This window comes from Ursus maritimus, unplaced genomic scaffold, assembly GCF_017311325.1.
Source record: "Ursus maritimus isolate PB19 unplaced genomic scaffold, ASM1731132v1 scaffold_22, whole genome shotgun sequence".
In the NCBI taxonomy this organism is placed as follows: Eukaryota; Metazoa; Chordata; class Mammalia; order Carnivora; family Ursidae; genus Ursus; species Ursus maritimus.
This window is the reverse complement of record NW_024424675.1, coordinates 25,023,345-25,043,315: the sequence shown is the minus strand read 5'-3', so window position 1 is coordinate 25,043,315 and position 19,971 is coordinate 25,023,345. Positions and strand designations below refer to the sequence as shown.

The 19,971-nt window shown below is 54.1% G+C and overlaps 3 protein-coding genes across 4 annotated transcripts; all 3 read left to right on the top strand.

Moving 5' to 3' along the window:
- The first annotated feature begins 4,012 nt into the window (after positions 1 to 4,012).
- FAM83C (family with sequence similarity 83 member C) lies at positions 4,013 to 10,603 on the top strand. Its single transcript, XM_008698159.2, has 4 exons — positions 4,013 to 4,697; positions 6,815 to 6,982; positions 7,200 to 7,324; positions 7,828 to 10,603. The coding sequence occupies exons 1-4, from the start codon at positions 4,185 to 4,187 to the stop codon at positions 9,266 to 9,268; spliced, it is 2,247 nt and encodes a 748-aa protein (XP_008696381.1). The 5' UTR covers positions 4,013 to 4,184; the 3' UTR covers positions 9,269 to 10,603.
- Positions 10,604 to 11,520: 917 nt separating this feature from the next.
- EIF6 (eukaryotic translation initiation factor 6) lies at positions 11,521 to 17,323 on the top strand. 2 transcript variants are annotated; one of them, XM_008698162.2, is made up of 7 exons: positions 11,521 to 11,659; positions 11,858 to 11,976; positions 12,110 to 12,195; positions 13,737 to 13,912; positions 14,460 to 14,636; positions 14,835 to 15,016; positions 17,050 to 17,323. In XM_008698162.2, the coding sequence occupies exons 2-7, from the start codon at positions 11,870 to 11,872 to the stop codon at positions 17,057 to 17,059; spliced, it is 738 nt and encodes a 245-aa protein (XP_008696384.1). In that variant the 5' UTR covers positions 11,521 to 11,659; positions 11,858 to 11,869; the 3' UTR covers positions 17,060 to 17,323. The 2 variants fall into 2 exon arrangements, with proteins under 2 accessions (XP_008696384.1, XP_008696383.1); XM_008698161.2 differs by having other exon boundaries at positions 11,529 to 11,684.
- Positions 17,324 to 17,879: 556 nt separating this feature from the next.
- On the top strand, positions 17,880 to 19,633 carry MMP24OS (MMP24 opposite strand). The gene is made up of 2 exons (XM_040638233.1): positions 17,880 to 18,004; positions 18,087 to 19,633. Exon 2 carries the CDS (start codon positions 18,090 to 18,092, stop codon positions 18,285 to 18,287), a length of 198 nt encoding a protein of 65 aa, XP_040494167.1. The 5' UTR covers positions 17,880 to 18,004; positions 18,087 to 18,089; the 3' UTR covers positions 18,288 to 19,633.
- Positions 19,634 to 19,971: the final 338 nt, after the last annotated feature.

The window sequence follows — 19,971 nt, the reverse complement described above, 5'->3', positions numbered from 1 at the left end:
CCCCCATCTTCCTTCGTAGCTACGCCCTCGCCGCTCTAGTCCTCCACCCGGGAATGCCCTGCTTGTCATCCTGCGCACCTTCAAGTCTTTCCCATCCTTTAATATCGAGCTCTGGGAACCCTCACCGCATGTCCTGTGTCTCTAGCTTGTATGTCACTTCACCTTGATTCAAGGGATTTGGGCACACCCTGGCTCTCCTACTATCCCTGGCGGCTTGTCCCGGGAATATGGTCTCCCCTGACCCAGAAATAAAATGTATGTGGCAGTGTCGGCATCGGAGCAGCCTGCAATGGGAGAGCGACAGCCCAGCCTCTGCCCCTGCCGTCCCCACATGACAGTCACCTACCCAGGCGCCACTTGGCTTGTGAGAGACAACAGACAGGGCTAAATGGCCCCCAGGATGGCAGAGTGTTGCCAGGCAGGCGCCTGACACATCTTCTGGACATGACAATATTTTTCGTCCTTTTAATAACAGTTATTAAGGGCCCGTGCCAACACACTGCCGCCGGGGGCTGGGCTTTGCTATCTGTATGCTCCTATCTCGCTGGGTCCCCACCCCGAGGCCCAGCCCCAAGCCAGCATACACCTGTCTACCCTCCCATTGCCCTTTACCCATTCAGCCCGTAGCAAGGGCAGCCAGTCCTGCCACCTGGGGAATTTGATTTGATTTGCATGCTTTCATGATCAGGATGTCAGGGTTACCTTGGAGCCCTTTTCACTTCACTTCAGTCTGCCCATCCCTGCCTCTCTCGGTTGAGCTCCCTGTGCACACACCCAGTACGGCACTCCAGAGTTAGGGTCAAAGACCTCCGCTGCTGCCCAGACACTCATGCACACAAATAGATCTGCACCCAGATGTGCACACAGGTACACATACACACATGCGTACACAGGGAAACATCCACTGACATACGACTAAAGACAACCAAGCAGAAATACAAATATCACAGATAGTATGTACACGTACATACGTGCATAGAGGTATGGTTATGCATGGGCATGTGTAGGTATGTTGAGTTGAACCATATGAAATTACCAATATTCAGTGTTTTCTTGCATTTTGTTTTGTTTTGGTTCTCTCTCTTTTTTTTTTTACTTACAAAAATAGAATCTAGGGATGCCTGACTGGCTCAGTCGGTCAGTCGGTAGAGCATGTGACTCCCGATCTCAGGGTTGTGAGTTCAAGTCCCACACTGGGCATAGAGCTTACTTAAAAAAGAGGGCGGGGGCGGGGGGACACCTGGGTGGCTCAGTCGATTAAGTGTCTGCCTTTGGCTCAGGTCGTGATCTCGGGGTCCTGGGATCAAGCCCCACGTCCCATATTGGGCTCCCTGCTAAGTGGGGAATCTTTTGTTCCTCTCTCTCTGTCCCTTCCCTCCACTCATGCTATCTCTCAAATAAAGTCTTAGAGAGAGAGAGAATCTAATACAAACGTGGGCATGGAGGGAAATCCACAAAAATCTAGAGCCAAATTAGTACACCCACATTTAAGCAGCATTATTCACAATAGCCAAAAGGTGGAGACAACCCAAGTGTCCATCAGTGGATGAATGGACACACAATGTGGTATAGACACACAATGGAATATTATTCAGCCTTAAAAAGGAAGGAAATTCTGATTCCTGCTCCAACATGGACGAACCTGGAGGACATTATGCGAAGTGAAATATGCCGGTCACAAAAAGACAACTACTGTTTGATTCCACTCAGATGAGATGCTTAGAGTGGTCATATTTATAGAGTCAGAAAGTAGAGCGGTGGTTACCAGAGGCTGGGGGAGAGGAGGGAACGGGGAGTTGGTGTTTAATTAAGGGTACAGAGTTTCGACTGGGGAAGATGAAAAAGTTCTGGAGATGGAAGGTGGTGATGATTGCACAACAACATGAATGTCCTGAATGCTACTGAACTGTACACTTAAAAAATGGTTATGATGGTAAACTTCATGTTATATGTATTTTGCCACAATTAAGAATAATTTTTAAAAAGATAGCCAAAAATATGTATCATCAGATAGACGTGTAAACACTGAGGGATAAACACAGGAACTCAGCAACACAGAATCGCGCTGCCTCCCCTCCCAGGAGCGCTTCTCCAACCCAGATAGGCCCCTCTTCTCCCCTTAAACAAAGCTGGAGATAAGGCCCTAATGAAGGCCCTGCCTCCTTGGATACCCCCACAGCTCATTACCCTCCCACGGTGGCTCTGCTTACTCAACCTCCTGCCCCTCACGCAGCCTCCCCTCCCCTAGGGAAGGGCCTCCTTAGAGCACCTGGTGCTCCAATTTCTGCCCCTGCCCCTGGAATGTGATGGAATGGCCCCACATTTCACCTCCTGGCCTTACCCTGACCCCTGGGCTCCTCCCTTCCAGGCTCCTCAAAGACAAAGGCACATCCCCATTCATCTTTGGTCCCAGGGCCCAGCTCGACATGGGAACCTCTCAATCCCTCTGCCCCCTGCCATGAATGTGTTGGGCCCCGTGTGAAGCTCTGTGGACATAGGATCTGTGTCTGGTCTGAACATGACCTTATAAAGCAAGTGCAATCAGTATCATACAAGGTTGTGAGACATAGTGTTCGGTCTCCTGCCCTCCTTAGAAGTGGGACACCTCGAGCTGGCACTGTGCACCGTTGTGACCACGTCTGCCTGGCCTGCCTCCCTCACTAACTGCCATCTGCTGACCCCTCTTCTCCTGAGCAAAGCCTCCTACCCATGCTCCTGAGGACTCTGGGACTCTAGCCTTTGTTGGGGGCAGAGAACAGAAACCTGCCTACTCTGTTTGCCTCCTGACCTTGCAGGTGCCCCGCATCCTCTGAAACAACCTCTCTCTTTTTTCTTTTTTTTAAGATTTTATTTATTTATTTGACAGAGACAGCCAGTGAGAGAGGGAACACAAGCAGGGGGAGTGGGAGAGGAAGAAGCAGGCCCCCAGCAGAGAAGCCTGATGTGGGGCTCGATCCCAGAACGCTGGGATCACGCCCTGAGCCGAAGGCAGATGCTTAATGACTGCGCCACCCAGGCGCCCCTGAAACAACCTCTCTTACTAACATTTACTACTCAGCGCCTGAGTTGTGGAGGAAGGCTGCGGCGTGCCCCATGCCAGGCCAAGAGCATCCCTGGAGTGGAGGGTTTTGGAAACCTAGCTATCTGGAAGAGCATTTCTCCGGTGTGGGCCTGGGCCCACTGCCCCAGGTGCGCCGGGGTACGTATAAAAACAGGCTCCAGAAACTTACTCAGACTTCCTCGATTTGAATCTCAGATGGGTGGAGCCTGGGGATCTGCATTTTAACATTTCTCAGCTATTCCTGGGATCTAAGGTGAAAGCCACCACTCTAGATCCTTGGAGGATGGGCTCAGAGCCAGGGTTGGGGGTTGGGCAGGGGACTGTGAGTGTCACAGTTACGAAGGTAGAGAGTGGCAGAGCCATTATGGGAGCAGAGAGGTCCGGATGGGGACAGACAGGTGTTGATGTCCTTGACAGTTGTGTGTGACACTCTGTTCGGTTCTTATTTAGGGCCTGTGTGCAGGTGTGTCAAGGCTTGGGATAGCCACCGTGGTTTGGGGTTACGGCTCGACTCTGAATTAGCATTTGGGTCTGTTTACATGAGTTTGATCAAAATGTGTGGTCTGCGTATGTCAGCCTATACTCTTATGTCCATGTGTCGACTGTCCATGTGTCAGCCTATCTGCTTATGTGTTCGCGCCTTTATCTCCATGTCTTGAGTCATTTATCCACCCTGGTGTGTATGTGTGTGTGTGTGTGTGTGTATCCCTGAGCAGGCCTGGGTACCTCTGGACCATAATCCAACCTCCCTGGGGGCTCTGGAAGGTCAGGGTTTGGAGGAAGCTTGCTAGGAGCCTGGTGGGGATGGGGCAGATGATGCTGGGGTGGGGCCAGGGTGGGGGTGGGCAGGAGTGTGTGCTAAGGGCCTGGCACTGCCATTTCCCTGGGCGGGCGAGTCTCAACAGCAGGCAGACAGGTGAGGCTGACCTGACAAGTTCTAGAGGCCAGGGGCAATGGGGCGGAGCATGGCTCTGACTTAGGGTGGCAACAGGTTGGGGGCCCTGGCACATCCAGGGCGGGCAGGCAGGCAGTGGTTCGATTGGTGTTTCTCTCCTGCTGCAGCCAGCCCCAACGTGCAGCCCATGGAGCCTGCTGGAGGGTGAGGGCAGCCAGGTGGGCAGGCATGTTCGGAAGCCTAGGGCCTGGGGACTTGGGAGCCCAGGGCATGGCGGGACCCCTGCGGGGCAGGGTGGAGGAACTGAAGCGGCCATGGTGGCGGGAGGCCTCCCCACTCGTGCTCCAGCACAGTGAGGCTGCCCGGCTGGCCGCTGACGCCCTCCTGGAGCGGGGCGAAGCTGCCTACCTGCGGGTCATCTCCGAGGAGCGGGAGCTGCCCTTCCTGAGCGCTCTGGACGTGGACTACATGACCAGCCATGTGCATGGGGGCCCTGAGCTCAGTGAGACCCAGGGACTGGAAGCCTCAGGGCCTGACCGCCTCAGCCTGCTCTCAGAAGTCACCTCGGGCACTTACTTCCCCATGGCCTCCGACATAGACCCCCCGGACCTAGACTTGGGCTGGCCTGAGGTTCCACAGGCCACGGGCTTCAGCCCCACCCAGGCTGTGGTCCACTTTCAGCGGGACAAGGCCAAGAACATCAAGGACCTTCTGCGTTTTCTCTTCAGCCAGGCCCGCACGGTAAGGGCCTTATCTCTTCAGACATTTACTTCACAGATGTGGAAACTGAGGCCCAGGGAGGGAAAGGGACCAACCCAAGGCCATACAGCAGCTTAGGGGGCAGCATGGGACGAGAACCTCTGCTCTAGAGGGTGGGCATGTTTACCTCCGTAACCCCTTGGCATTCAAGAGCATTAGTCCACACACGTTCTGGAAATGCATGCAAAATTGTGCATATTGCAGGGAGGGCTCCCCTCTGCATCTTTCTTGGGAGAGGGTCCATGGCCTTCATCAGATTCTCAGAAAGGTTTATGATCCCAAACTAAGAACTCCAACCTTGGTGAACATTTGAGTCACCACCTTGACTTACAGAGGAGAAAACGGAGGCCAGAGGGGGGCTGGAACTTGCTCAGGGAGGAGAGGAAGGGGCTCTGCCTCCTGGTGCATATCCCCAGTCACACCTCACCCCTCACCTACCGCATCTCCAGCTGGGCCTGAAGCAGGGAAGGGGCACTGGTGCCTGGGCCTCAGCATGGCAGTGGAGGACTGGGCTCCAAAGGTAGTTTTGCACCAAAAGGGAAGAGGAATGGAGGCTTCTGGGCTCAGGGATGGGGAGCAGGGGCTCAGGAGAAAGAGAAGCAGCAGAGCTGGTATGGGTGGTCGGTACCTGGGAAAGCTCCAGCCACAGACTAACATAGCTTCATTCCTGAGCCCTGATCTCTGACTCTGGAGGCAGGGGAATGAATCAGATGACCCCAGGAAGGATCTGAGGTGAGTTAGGCTCAGTGTCTCTGTCTGGGGGAGCAGCCCAGAGGGTGCCTGCTGCAGAGATCAGGAGCCAGCATGCTGGGATCTCACGGGTACCTCCAGAGCCTCCCTGGCAAACCTGCCTGTGCCCCAGGCAGGGGAGGGCCAGGCCTGATTGGCACTGGGAATGGGGTTATTAGTGAGGTGGCTGCTGTCGTCACTCCTGCCCCTTTGATCTTCCCTGCCTGACTTTGTTCCCCCCACCCCTGGCCAGGCCTGTGCCAAGGAGGCATCCTCCAGCACTTTGCCTCCTTACCCCATCTAGACCCCCACACCCCCACCCTCTGGGCCAGGAGCCATGCTTCCACTCTGGACTGCCACGGACTCTCAGAGTAACCTTGGGAAGTGCTTCCTTTTCCTGTGGGCCAACATCCTTATTTGTCAAGCAGGCAAGAGGAAGGGAACATTTATTGAGTGCCTGTCGTGTGTTGAGTATTTTCACATATAACCCCCAGAATTACAACATATAGCTATCATTGTCCCCATTTAACGGATGAGGAGATTGAGGCCTGCCGAGCTAAAGCAACTCGCTCAAGGCCGCATCACTTGGAAGTAGCAGAGTGCAGATTTGAATCCCGTTCTGTCTGGCTCCAGAACTGGATCACTTTGCCTTGCACCTCTTGTGTCTCAGCCTGGAGGAGGAGAGGCAGTTCTCACAGCACATATATGCAAGGGGAAAAAAGGGCAGTTGGCGGCTTGATGGTGCAAGGGGTTTTTCTGGACTTCTCTGAGGCAGTCCATTGTAGGAGGAGACCACAAGCCCCAGCCCCACAACTGAGCACAAAACTTGGTCCCACCTTGTGTGGGTGGAAGTGAGGGAGTCTGTGGGGATAAGATACCATGCCAGACCTCTGCAGCTTCACAGGGAAACTGAGGCAGGTCTGGCAAAGGGCTTGAGGATCCCAATAACTGTCTTGCAGCTCTAATTATTGAGGAGGGAACCTCCGACAGAGCTAGGCCTAGAGCTAGTGGGAGAGTATAAGGGGCACTGGGAATCGGGGTCTGGGTTCTGCTTCTGACTCCCCCACTCTGGGCCTCAGTCTCCCCACAGATATCTTTGAGAAGCTTATGACAGATAAACACTCTGTCCTCAAAAATATGCACTCAGAAACTTCCAAGCATATTCTGGGCATTCGAGACAGTGGAACCTCCCTGTATCGAAATTAAGAACCCCTGAGCTAGGCTGTTGCTAAAAGCCCTTCCAGTCCAGATATTCTCACAGGCTCCGGCCTCCTGATTTTAAGCCCAGTTCTCTTTTCCTGGGACCCCAGCTCCTACCCCTGGGCTGGCCAGTGTTCCAGGCAGGGCTGAGTTTCCCCTACATCCCCCAGGTGGTGGCTGTGGTGATGGATGTGTTCACTGACATGGAGCTTCTGTGTGACCTCATGGAGGCCTCGAGCCGGCGTGGTGTCCCCGTCTACCTGCTTCTGGCTCAGGAGCACCTCAGGCACTTCCTGGAGATGTGCTACAAGATGGACCTCAATGGGGGGCACCTGCCGGTCAGTGAGGAACAGGGGCGGTTACGGGGGGTGGGGAGGCGGGGAGTCAGGGAGGGCAGAAGAGTCAGTTGGGTGGTCAGTAAGCATTGGAGGTCGATGGGAGTGGGCGATTGAGTTCCCTTAGCTGTTTAAGGTTAGAGACTGCATGGGATTTAGACATGGCTTGAGCCCCATTCTCTCTAGGGCACCACCCAACCTCCTTCCCTTCTTGGCCCAGAATATGCGTGTGCGGAGCACGTGTGGGGACACATACTGCAGCAAGGCAGGCCGCCGCTTCACGGGGCAGGCCCTGGAGAAGTTTGTCGTCATTGACTGCGAGCAGGTGGTGGCGGGCAGCTACAGGTGAGCATGTGGACAGGGCAGAAAGGGGCCGGGGGCTGCGCCATGGCTGGTGAGGGCACCCGGGATCTGGCGGCTTGAATTGGCCTCCATCTATCCATCCCTTCCAACATGGACCGAGCAACCGCCACGTGCCAGGCATTGCGCAGGGCTCAGGGGGTAGTGTGGGGAGCAAGACAGCCCCAGGCTGGGACCTAGAGGAGCTCATTCTGTGGAAGGATTGCTTTAATGCCTTTGCACCTCAGAACTGGACGGACTTCAGGGAATCTCACCATAGTCCCTTTTACAGATGGGAGATGAGGCCCTGAGATGGGAAACCATGGGCCCAAGTCCTCTAAGCTGAGCTTGGACTAGCACAGACTCTTAAGTCAGAGCTCTGTACCCCCCTCCCCCTCAATTGGGTCCTCATGGTGGTAGAGTTGTCTTGATACGCTCCCCTGGTTGTGACCCCTGCCTAACCCCAGGGTCCTGCATTCTGCCTTCTGACCCTGACCCTCTGCCCCCAGCTTCACCTGGCTTTGCAGCCAGGCCCACACTAGCATGGTGCTGCAGCTGAGGGGCCGCATCGTGGAAGACTTTGACCGGGAGTTCCGCTGTCTGTATGCCGAGTCTCGGCCTGTGGAGGGCTTCTGCGGTGGCGAGGATCCCGTATCTCGCAGGGCACTGTGTCCTCCCCCAGCAGCCGTGGGCTTTGGGCGTGGTATGCCAAGCCCCTTATCCTCCTCACCCTCCAGCACCAGCCTCAGCAGCATCAAACACTCACCTCTAATGGGCCATTCCTCTTACCTCGCTCCACCAGGAGATGGTGGCTGCAGTGACATGGGTATGGCGTCCTCATCCCTGGGCCCTGCCCGCCGCGAGGCCAGTGGCCAGCCCTCTCTGCAATGCCAGCTGTCAGACCCAAACCATGGCTCCCTGCTAGGGCCCTACAGGTCCAATCTAGGCAAGCTGGGGGTGTCCCCATGGTCCCAGTCCTCTCCTGCCCTCAACCACAATGGTGCCAGCCCCTTGACCCTAGCAGTGGGATCACCTTTGCTTGCTCGCCAACGCCCCCTGCTCCCCTTCCCCCAGGGTACTGTAGCCCTGTCCCGGCTCCCAGAGAATGGGCTCCTGGGAAGCCAGGAGTGTAGACCCCAACGAGGTCGCTGGGTACCTGGCCCAGCCCTGGAGACAGTGGAGGAGAAGAAGGTGTCTATGAGTCAGAGCCAGAGCCAGTTGGATCTCCTCGTCCCCTTCCCCAGAGCCAGAGAAGCTGGAGGCCCTGATTCTGGGGTTAACCCCAACTCAGGCTCCCTCTGGCCTGGAGAGCAGGCCCCAGAGGACAGGAAGTTGTCTCCAAACCAGAGATACAACCAGCTGGATCTCCTGCCCCAGACCCAGGGTGCTGGGGGTACCCCTGAGTCGGGTTCCCCCAGACCTGGCAATCGAATCCCAGAGGACAAGAGACTGTCCGCAAACTACAGCCGCAGCCAACTGGACCTCCTGGTACAGTCCCCCAAGGCTGGGGGCCCCAGAGTGCCCCCTGAAGCCAGCTCCTCAGCCAGGGCTGGCAAGCAGGGTCAAGATGAGCGACGACGGACCCTGGGCCACAGCCAGCTGGACCTCATCACAAAGTTTGGCCCATTCCGGGGCGAGGGTCCTGGGTCCAATGGTCTCCCCAGACCAAGCACTGCTCGAAAGGCTGGAGTGGGCTCTGGGGATGAGAAGAGGCTGACCCTGGGCCACAGCAAGCTGGACCTCATCACCAAGTATCATCAGTTGCAGGGCGCCAGGCAAGGATCTGAGCCTGGCCTCCCTGGAGTCCCCACAGGTGGACATCACAATGGTAGTAACAATGGCCTGTTTGGGGATGAGAAGCGGCTGACCCTGGGCCACAGCAAACTGGACCTCATCACTAAGTACAACAAGTCCAAGTTCAAGCTGCTCCGAAGCCGCTTTGAGTCCTAGTCCTACTCCCAGCAGGGATGTGTCCCTCCACTATCTACTTAGACTCTAGATTTACCAAGGTTCCAGACTCTGGGGTGCTCCAGCAGGGGCTGCATGGGGAGTAGAGGGTGTCTAGAAGCCCAGGTTAGACACTCACTGGGTTCAGGATTGTTTATGCACACACACACACACGCACACACCCAGAAATGGAACCCACAGTACCTGCCATTTGCTACTGTGCTGGGCACTTCACACCGGTTAATTCTCATCCTTCATCCTCACAATATCCTACAAGATAGACCTCTAGGAGGTATACATTTCTAAGGTCATAGGTATTATCTTCCCTATTTTATAAATATGGAAGCTGAGGCCCAGAAAGTTCAATGGCTTGCTTGGAGTCAGATCCAAGTCAGTGGCAGAGCCAGCGCCCAAACCCACGTCTCTGACTCTTAAGATTGTGTTTTTGCACATGGCACACTGTTATCAAGTGTTCACATGTCCATGCACACAAAATACGCACATCACAGAGAAGCCCCAAATGCCTACACAATACACTGACAGGGTTCACATCCACGAACTGCACACCCATGATGCACAGTAAGTACACAAAGGTCCATGTGATAAACCCAAATACTCAAAATTCTAGTTACAGGTACTCAATAAGTGTTATATGGCTAAATGAATGGCTACACAAAATCCATGCGTTCAGTGCACACAGTAGACCCCTCCGGATCCACAGGTGATAAATATGCACATAACCACACACACACACACACACACACACACACACACACACACACAGAGGCATGCACACCAACCAGTATCTTCTTTGACCTAAGCTGTGTACCTGGCCCTGTACTGAGCATACCACAGGGCTGACAAGTGAATCAGACTCAGTTCCTGGGAGACAAGGATTAAATGCATAAACCACTGGCGGGCAAGACAGAGCTGTATCTAACTAAAGGCTAACCAGTGACAGGATGGTGGAGAAGGAAGGGCAGAGAGTGGTGGTGATGGTGGAGTGATGAGCAGTTTCAAAGGAGGCAGCCTTTGAGCCAGGCCTTGAAGGATGGGGAGGATTGGATGGATGGAGGAGAAGAGGAATTCCTGGCAGAAGGAAGCAGATGAAGAGAGGCCAGGGGGAGGACTGGAGGGGTGGGTCTGAGATGAGCTGGGGAGGATGTAGAGGGCATGGATACTCAGACTCTGACACACGCACAGGCTCACACATCATTTTGCTGAGTGTCCCTAGAAGCACAGGCTCTGACAGGTTGTACATCCTTTTCCTGAGCTTACTACCTGCCTGGGACAGTTTACACAATACAAATCAATAAAGGCAGATATGCTATGACCCAGTGACAGCCTGGCGTATTCCGAGAAAGGCGGAGTTATGGAACTGCATGTTGAGGGCTGGGAAAGGGCACCATTCAGTCCAACTATGGAGGGGTCCCTGAGGGAGTGTGGATGGCTGCAGAAGGGCTGGGGGTGTGGGGGGAGGGGAGGACAGAGGCTCCAGGCCCCCTCTACTTTCACTGTGACATTCTTAGAGGCCCTGGGGCTTTTGTGGAGTCTACAAAATGTAGATTAAGTTCCTCTGATCCATGAGAGCAGGTCCCTTGACTGCCACCATCTATCTCGGGGGCAGAAAGTGGCTGCTGACTGAGTGCTCAAGCACATGCAAGGCGCACACAGCGGCAGTCAGTCAGGACCCACACCGTTGCCCATTTACCCTCCCCTCTCTCCAGTACCTTCTTCAGTCTGGTTTCTTCTACTTCGCTGGCCATGCCTCCTTCCCCAGCCTTTGTCCTGGTCTCATTTCTCCCCACTGGACGGCTCCATGGGTGACCTCATCCACCCCAGGCTTCAGCCCCAAATCTCAGTCCTTCACTCTCCCCTGGGCTCCAGATCTGGCCTGGACGTCTGTCTCGCACCTCAAGCTCGGCCCGTCACCTTCCTCACACCTGCTCTTCCTTCTTAGGCTTTACTTCAGTAAGCATCTTCATCATCTTCAGTTCATCGTGTCTCTACGAGACAGCCCTGGTTTCTCCTCTCTTGTGCCTCGCATCCCACCAGCCAGGGTCTCGGTCAATTGTATCTCCTAAAAAGCTCCTGGATGGATGGATGGATGGATGGATGGATGGATGGATGAATGAATGAATGAATTGATGAATGAGATCATGCTTGGGGCGGGGCCAAGTGGGGTCCGGGCCCTTCCACTTGTAACCATAGAGTCCTCCCAGGGGGTGGAGCTACGGTTGCCGCCTGCGTGGCGGGGTGCGCCGTGCCCTCCCGGAAGTCTCCCTGGACGGAGGCGGAAACGGAAACCTACTTAGGGCCGAGTAGAAGCGTTTGCCGCGTGCGGACTTTGTGGTCGATCGGTGAGCCGGTGTGGAGGAACACCGGAAGGGACAGGTCCGGACTCCCCGCATCGTTAGTGGTAGGAGCCAGAGGATTCGGGGCTAGAGAGTCTAGAGGGGCCCAGTGGGCGGGACCCGAGATTTGAGGGGCCGAGAGGGGCGTGGTCGCAGCGGGGCCAGAGGGGCCGAGGCCGACGAACCCAGACCCAGGGCCGGGATCGGATCCGCGGGCCCTAAACTCCCGGTCCCGCAGCCCTTAGGCCTCATGGCGGTCAGAGCGTCTTTCGAGAACAACTGTGAGATCGGCTGCTTTGCCAAACTCACCAACACCTACTGCCTAGTGGCCATCGGAGGGTCAGAGAACTTCTACAGGTGCGGCGGGAGCCCCGGGGCCCGTGGGAGTGGGGTGGCTGGATGGCGGGGAGGGTGCTGGGAGTCGGGAGCTCCGGCAGAGTGAGGGCTCACACCCCTCAGCCCTGTGACCACTGAGTCCCTGTTCCTACAGTGTGTTCGAGGGTGAGCTCGCTGATACCATCCCCGTGGTGCACGCGTCCATCGCCGGCTGCCGCATCATCGGTCGCATGTGTGTGGGTAAGCCGGGTGGAAGACGCGGAGCGAGGGTGTGGAGCCGCTCAGAGCCTTTAATTGTAGCCTTAGAGGGAACCCCGAGTGACCCTTGGGTTTCCAGTCTTTCTTCCATTATGTCCAGAGTCTAGAGAATCTCTCAGGCGTGCGCTGGACCCAGTTAAAGTGTCCGCTGATCTGACACGGGCCAAGGCTTCGGGATCACAGAATAACAGATAACATTAAGTACTTTCACTCTTACACTTAATTTCTTTCCTTCTTCTGGAAGACCCTGGCAGGTAGGCATTATTGCCTAATCTGACTAATGAAGCTAAGATCCAAAGAACCCAAGTGACTCACCAGGTTCCACACCTAGTGTGAGGGAACACTGAAATGTCATCTCTCCCTTGCCACTGACTCTAGGCAAGTTGCTTCCTCTTTCTGAGGAGCCAGTTCTGCCACTACAAAATGACAAGCTAAGATTCTAGGTCATCCTGTTCAGTTACCCATTTAAATCCTAATCCCCTTTACCATGTCTCTGAGTGGTATCCCTGTCATACTCCCCCACTTCCCATCACTGTTGAGTCTGACCATTGGTCCTTTCTATGAGCTGGGTCTGTCGCACTGTCACCCCTTATTTCTTTACTATCACCCTTTCCTACTAGTTCTGTTCACTGGGGCCATGTAGGAGTTTGTTCTTTTATTTTTTTTTATCATAAGCCTGATTACCTTGGCCTCAGTATTTTCTTCTTCAGGCCAAACACTCTTATCCCTAATCGTGACCTTTGGACGTGATGCTTGGTGTTTTTTTTTTTATAATGTGTGTAACTCGGAGTTCAGAAGTTCAGAGTTGTGTTCTTGCAATGGTAGGTGGAGGTTTAGTTATTGTCACAATATAATTGTGGTTTGTTCATTCTTATTGCATTTTGTGTAAGTATATTCAGTATATTCAACCACAGTATATTCATTTGACAGTAGGCATTTGAATAGTTTTCAGTTCGTTCTACAGTGAATAGTGTTGCTCTTTCAGTGAACACATGGACTTGTTTCTGTTGGATATGTAATACCTCGGAGAGGAATGTGTAGGTCACAGGGTATGTGAATATATGTAGCTGGTGATGCCAGATAATCATCTGAAGTGGTTGACCAATTTACACTCCTACTGGTTGTTCCATGTATCTTTGCCAACACGTGGTATTGGCATTCTTTTTAAAAATTTAGTCTTTAAAAATTTAGTCTTTAAAATAAATGTGTAGTGTTACCTCAATTTTTAAGTAGCAAAATATACAACTAATGCCAAGAGTTCCTCTTGCTAGTCCTGGTTCCCCCTGGTTGATGATGGCAAAGTGGGCGGGGTGTGTTGGGACAGATTCCTGGGCTATCTCTGGTCTGCCCAGTGGGATTCCTGGTCCCCCTGGGTGTTGCATGGATCAGTAGATTGGTGGGGTCTGGGCCTAACTGCTTTCCTAGGGAAGCTAACTGGGCTGTCTTCAGCTCCCAGAGCTTAGCAGGCATCTTATGTATTTGTGGTCCAGTCTCGCCCTCCCTCCTAATTTGGGTCTTTCTAGGGAATAGACACGGTCTCCTGGTGCCCAACAACACCACCGACCAGGAACTGCAGCACATTCGCAACTGCCTCCCAGACTCAGTGCAGATCCGGCGGGTGGAGGAGCGGCTCTCAGCCCTGGGCAACGTCACCACTTGCAACGACTACGTGGCCTTGGTTCACCCAGACCTGGACAGGGTAAGATAGCCTGATTTGGCCCAGGAGTCACAGGACCAGCATAGTCAGGGGTTAGTCACTGTTTTTGCCTATCAGGCAGGACTTAGGGGTGTCTCTTGTGGCTTCTCTTTATACTTGGGCTGTCTCATGTCAGACACTCATTGGATAGTAATAATAGAGGCCTTCTGTGGTGTGGTCAGTGCCAGAAAGAAGCTGAGAAGGCTATTAATCCTTCAGAATCAGGGAGATGGACCCATCCCATCCTGCAACCAACGCCAGGAGAGATAATTGACAGTTGAACTCCTGAGTGTGGGTTAGAGAGAAGAGAGTGATGTGGAGACCAGCCTGTCTACTCAGGGCATGCACAGATATAAGGGGCTCCCTAGCAGGTCTAGACTCTGCTCCAAGCTATATTCCCTCCTTTTTCTGTGCGAAGCTTCCATATGCAGCTACGTAGCAGAGGAATGAGGGGCGTAGAGAGCCAAGTCCTGGGTGGTTCTGGGCATGGAGGGCCCTGCGTTCTTTGACCTGCAAGTTCTGGACTGAGTACCATGCCTTTGGCTAACAGGAAACAGAAGAAATCCTGGCTGATGTGCTCAAGGTGGAAGTCTTCAGACAGACAGTGGCTGACCAGGTGCTAGTAGGAAGCTACTCTGTCTTTAGCAATCAGGGAGGCCTGGTACATCCGAAGACTTCAATTGAAGACCAAGATGAGCTGTCCTCTCTTCTTCAGGTCCCCCTTGTGGTAAGCATTCCTTTCTCTGACCTCCGTCTCCTGCTGAGGCAGATCCTTCGCCCAGTGTTAAGGATCTGCGTTACCACGCGTCACAGTTTGCAGTTGGGTTTGCAGGGCAGGGAGCAGGGTGTGGGGAATGTCCTCATCGGGGAGCGGCAAGACTTTGGCTTTTGGTGCCATGAGCCACACTGAGCCATCCCTTGGCAGGCGGGCACTGTGAACCGAGGCAGTGAGGTGATTGCCGCTGGGATGGTGGTGAACGACTGGTGTGCCTTCTGTGGCCTGGACACAACCAGCACAGAGCTGTCAGTGGTGGAGAGTGTCTTCAAGCTGAACGAAGCCCAGCCGAGCACCATTGCTACCAGCATGCGGGATTCCCTCATCGACAGGTATGTGGGCCTCTCTTCTGCCTTTTGAGGGTAGGGGAAGGAGATGGCAGCTAGAATGGGAGCCACTCTGCATTCATACTGGTAGGTTCTCCTCGTGTGGGAGGGCACACCTGCAGCGCTGCTGAGGGGGGTCACGGGGCACAGCCAGCAAGCGTTGCCTGAATGTCTGCTCGTCGCCATCTCTGAAGGCGCAGCTCAGCCATGCTTCTCTCTGGGCTATCTTATTTTCTCACCACATTGTTTTGTTGTCTGTGGCTGCTTGTGTATCCACGTCCCCAGCCATCAGCCCAGAGCCTGAGACAAAAAGAGCTGTTTACAGAGGGAAGGAGGGGAAGCTGCTCTTAGGAACTGAGGAGACCCTAAGGGGCTTGTTGGGGGTGGGGTTGTATCAAAATCACAATTGTCTGAATTTCTGTGCTTTTAAGAAAAAAGTGGGTTCTTGGGCCCTAACCCTGGAGAGTCTGGGGTGTGAGTCTCTGGAATCTCTTCTTCCTTTGGAAGAGCAGCAGGTGTGGATATTCACCCTTCCCATGGAGGATTCTTCTCGAGGCATATGCCACCCTCAAGTATCACAGGAGTCTGTGAGGAGGGGAACGCCAGAGTAGAGCAAGCACCCAGTAACAGACCCCCTACTTAAAACAGCCAAAATTATCCTTCATTCTCCCTTCTTCATTCATTCGTTCACCTGCTGTGCATTGAGCCCTATTCCCTAAGTGGCTCAGGAAGCTCCAGTGAGACACTGTGGTATCCAGGAAGGTTTTGTGCAGGACACATCAGTTAGTCTGGACCCCGGGGGAATGAGTAGGTATTTGAATACGCAGAGATGAAGTGGGGAAGCACTTGAGACAGACCCTGAGATGGGGAAGTGTGGAGAGTGTGAAGAGGAAGGGTTGCATTGCCAGAGTGTCAAAGACCCTGAATGGCCACATCAAGAAGTTTTGGCTGTAGGCCTGTGATTTTGACCTTTAGTCTGTGTTGTGATGCTTGTTAATGTAGATTCCTGCCATCACCCCTCACTTACTGATCGCCTAAGTCTGGAGTGAGACCCAACCATGTGTGGTTTATTTTAATAAGTTTCTCTGGGTGATTCTGATGGGGAATCAGCATTGAGAGAGCAGTTGAAAGGGTTTGAATGGGAAAGTGGTACCAGTGGTTTTGTCATTTGTTCAATAGCTCTTTTTTTGAACATCTGCTATGCCAAACAGTCATGATGGGCTGATGAGTAAAATGCACCCTCCCTGCCCTTGTGGAACATAGAATCTGACAAAGAAGACAGTATGTACACAATCATTTAATTAAAAAACAAAGTTTAAAACCTCTTAGCAGCCTAAGAACAGAAAGAAATTTCTGCAGCCTGATAATTGGTACCTACCAAAAAACTACAGTAAATGTTGTATTTAACAGTGAAGCTTCAGAAATTGCTCTTAAAGTCAGGCAGAATTGCCCACAGTCCCCAACACAGGTCAGCATACGGTGATCCTAGCTCGTGCAGTTAGATAAGGTAAAGAGGTGGGTATTAGGAAGAGCCAAAACTCATTGGCTTCCTTTGGTTTTGAACGCATTGATTCGAGGTGCCCATGAGAGCTCATAATGATGGGTTCAGGTAGGTAATTAGAAATACATATTCCAGTTTTATAATTGTACACATAATTATTACCTCTAGGAAGAATGTTCTGGCCCCATTCCTACCACTGGAGTATTTGTGGTCTGGACATGCCCCTTCTCTTTTGAATCCCCTTACTCCCTTCTCTGATGTTTGTTGGACTTGACCTCTGAGGTTCTGGTTTATGATCAATAAGTTTGAACAAATTATTGAGTTGAGTGGGGAAGGAGTTACTTTTAGTTTTTAAGCACCGAAGAGTTCTAGACTGGATTGTGACTCAAGGAAGCAGTGTAATCTGGTGGGGGTGCTCTGAGTGTGGCTGTTCAGGGCTGAACTGGAACAAAGCGGTAAGGGTGGAGGCAGGCATCTCAGGAATATGAGGTGTGCTCTGAGAAGCACCTACTGACAGTATTCCTTCTTCTCTCCCTAGCCTCACCTGAGTCACCTTCCATGCTGTTCTGTGGATTCCTGGCTCTGGACTTTGGCTCCCTCCATGCCCCACCCAGTCTGTTTTGGTTGCTAGCAGGGAGTTGGCAAAGAGCTCACTGGGACTGAGTGGCTGGATGCCCAGCTTTTCACCTGTGCCCATCTGAATCTACAGTTACTGCAAAAATCTGCCATATTGTGCTGTCAGGCCTTAAGGGCTCCTGACTGACCCGCTCTGTTTGCTGTACCACCCCCATTAAAGGGCAGCTTCCTCTGGCTATTCTTGAATGTGTTGTTTGGGGGCCTGGGCCTGCAACCCTCCTTCCTTAGCATTGTTCTGGGGGAAAGTGGGTAGGATGCACACACAGCGTCAGTTTCACAATCTCCCACTGTCCTCCCCCATGATCAGGATGGGTGGCTTCCTCCCAGGGCAAGAGGAAGCAGCACTCTCTCTACTGTAGTTCTCGCATTTTCCATACAACTTCAGCCTCATACTTCCGGGCTTCAAGGAATGAGAATCTGTTCCAGCTGGCCTCGGGGCAGGTATGAGGACCTGTAAGGGGTCTGGGGCACCTGGTTACACGGCAGTTTTGTCTCCTTGGACCGAGGTGGACAGAGGTCGCTGACCTGGCTGCCAGCTGCCCCGGACAAGGTCCGAGCAACTTCCCTCAGTAGCTCCAGTGGGTGTGGGAAGCGTCTGGAGGAGTCCTGTGTGTCTCCGGGCTGTGTGCGGGGCGGGCCCCGGGACGTTGGAGCGGCATTGGCCGGTGGCTGGTGGGTGGAGTCGGGTCTGCCGGGCCCGCCCCCGGGATGTGGAGCGGCGCTGCGCCGGGCGGGGGGGGGCGGGGTCGACGCGCTGTGAGGTCACGACGCCAGCCCCTCCCGGCGTCGCTACGCTGCTTGCGAAGCCCTGACGCCGGCGCTGGGATTCTGGAGACCCGAGGCTCGGGCGGCGCGAGGTGAGGGCAGGGCCGGGCCGGAGCGGGGCGGGGAGGCTGGGTGGCATGCGGCTGGCCCACACCTGACGGCCTCTCTTTGCAGACCATGGGCGCTCGGCTGAGCGGCGGCCAGGGCGCCCCGGAGCAGGTGCAGCCCCAGCCCCAGCCCGAGCCCGAGCCCCAACCCCAACCCCAACCCCAACCCGGGGCGCCCGAGGCCCCTGAGCGGCCCCAGCCTGAACCCGGTCCCTGGGGGCCGCTGGACGATGTGCGCTTCCTCATCGCCTGCACCTCCTGGTACTGACAAGCCGCCCTCCGCAGTTACTGCCCGCTGCCAGCTGTCGTTCTGTCCGCCTTCACCTGGTTCGTCTCTTGTGGTCTCTTTCCACCCCCGGTGCCCAGGAGACGCTCGGAGAGTCGAGGAGGTCACGGAGGACTATGGATGGGGCACCGGCTGGCCTCTAGCTCCCTCCGAAATTGTTCACTTCTCAGCCTGCACCCACAGCAGCTCAAACCTTCGTGCTCACCCCCACCCCATAGCTTCTTCAGCGGTCTGGGTCCTGGGGAAGCCCTCTCCGGCACTGGCTTCCAAAACCAGGCCAAGATTCCTGGTAAGACCCCAAGACTGCTGACGTGACCTCTCGTCTGGCCCTTATTGCTGAGAACCAGGCTTTTTGCTTTTGTCTTTGGTTATGGTGCCATATGCCTTGGCTTCAGAGAAGACCTAGCCACAGTGACCTTCCCCATACTCCTCCTAGGGGAGATTGCTCTGTCATCCTGGATCCCAGTGGGGCATTATCAGGCTGTGTTCCGGGAACCCCAGTAACACTGGGCCTCCAGGGCCAGTCTTTTGGAGAGAGGAGACATCCGATTGCTGAGCTGGGAGATGAGATGCATGGGACAGTTACCAGACACCCCAAAGCACCTTGTTCCCCTTGTCCCAGAAGGTTCTTAAGGCCACTCCCAGAACCTGATCCTTGTTCCCATATCCCAAGGAAACAACACACTCTGTATTTTTGTTTTATTTAGAAATGATTTAAAAAACATTATACAAAGGCTGATCAGTTTAAAATGTGACCGACACTGAAATGCTGTGATGTTCCCCAGGCCGAGGGAAGCTGGGCTCTGGGGTCCCCAGTGCTGTGCCCCTCTGTCTGCCCTGTCCTGGGGTGATGGACAAACAGATGACCACAAGACAGGAGAATCCGAGATTGGAAGCCTCCAGGCTGAGCCCTCTCCGGGCCTGACCCTGCATCCCTCACATCTGCAGCCTGCGCTGCCTGCCTCCATCTCCTGCTCTTTCTCAGCTGACCTCGGTAGTACCAGGAGCCAGTGGGGAGCCTGGGGAGCCTAGAGCTTTCAAGAAGTGAGAGCACCAACCTGAGGAGTGGAGAGGGACCTAGAAGGGGAAAAGGGAGGCCAGGAAGAGATGGATAAAAGAGACCCTTCTGATCTCATCTTGGACCCTAGAGGCGTCCATAGGTGGGGACCCAAGGCCCAGCCAGACCACCTGATGGCCTGGGCGAGAAACAACCTCTCTGTGCTTCATTTGAGGGCACGGCGAGAGTTACCCTAGGCTTCCCAGGGCCTACACGAGTTTCATGTGAGTGGACAGGTATGAGCTAATAAAGTGCTTTGCAAAGTATAAAACACTATACAAACCTATGAATCACTAATATCTCTGCAGTTGTTCCCAACCCGCCCCAGGGAGCCTGCCCTTGGCCAAAATGAGAAAAAACAGAAGGATGATGACAGGGAACACAGTGGACCCACATAGGTGCCTCTGGGACAAGAGAGATTCTGCTCAAGACAGCTCCCAGGGCAATAGTAGTCCCTGTCTGCTACAGGTTAAGCCAACCCAAAGCCCTGAGGCCACAGGGTAGGGGCAAGGCCCATGCACGCTCAGAGAGCCAGGATGGCATCTGAGGCTCTGCCAGCACCCTGAGGACTGATACCTCCTTTTGGCTTTGGCAGAGAGCCCGTGGGCA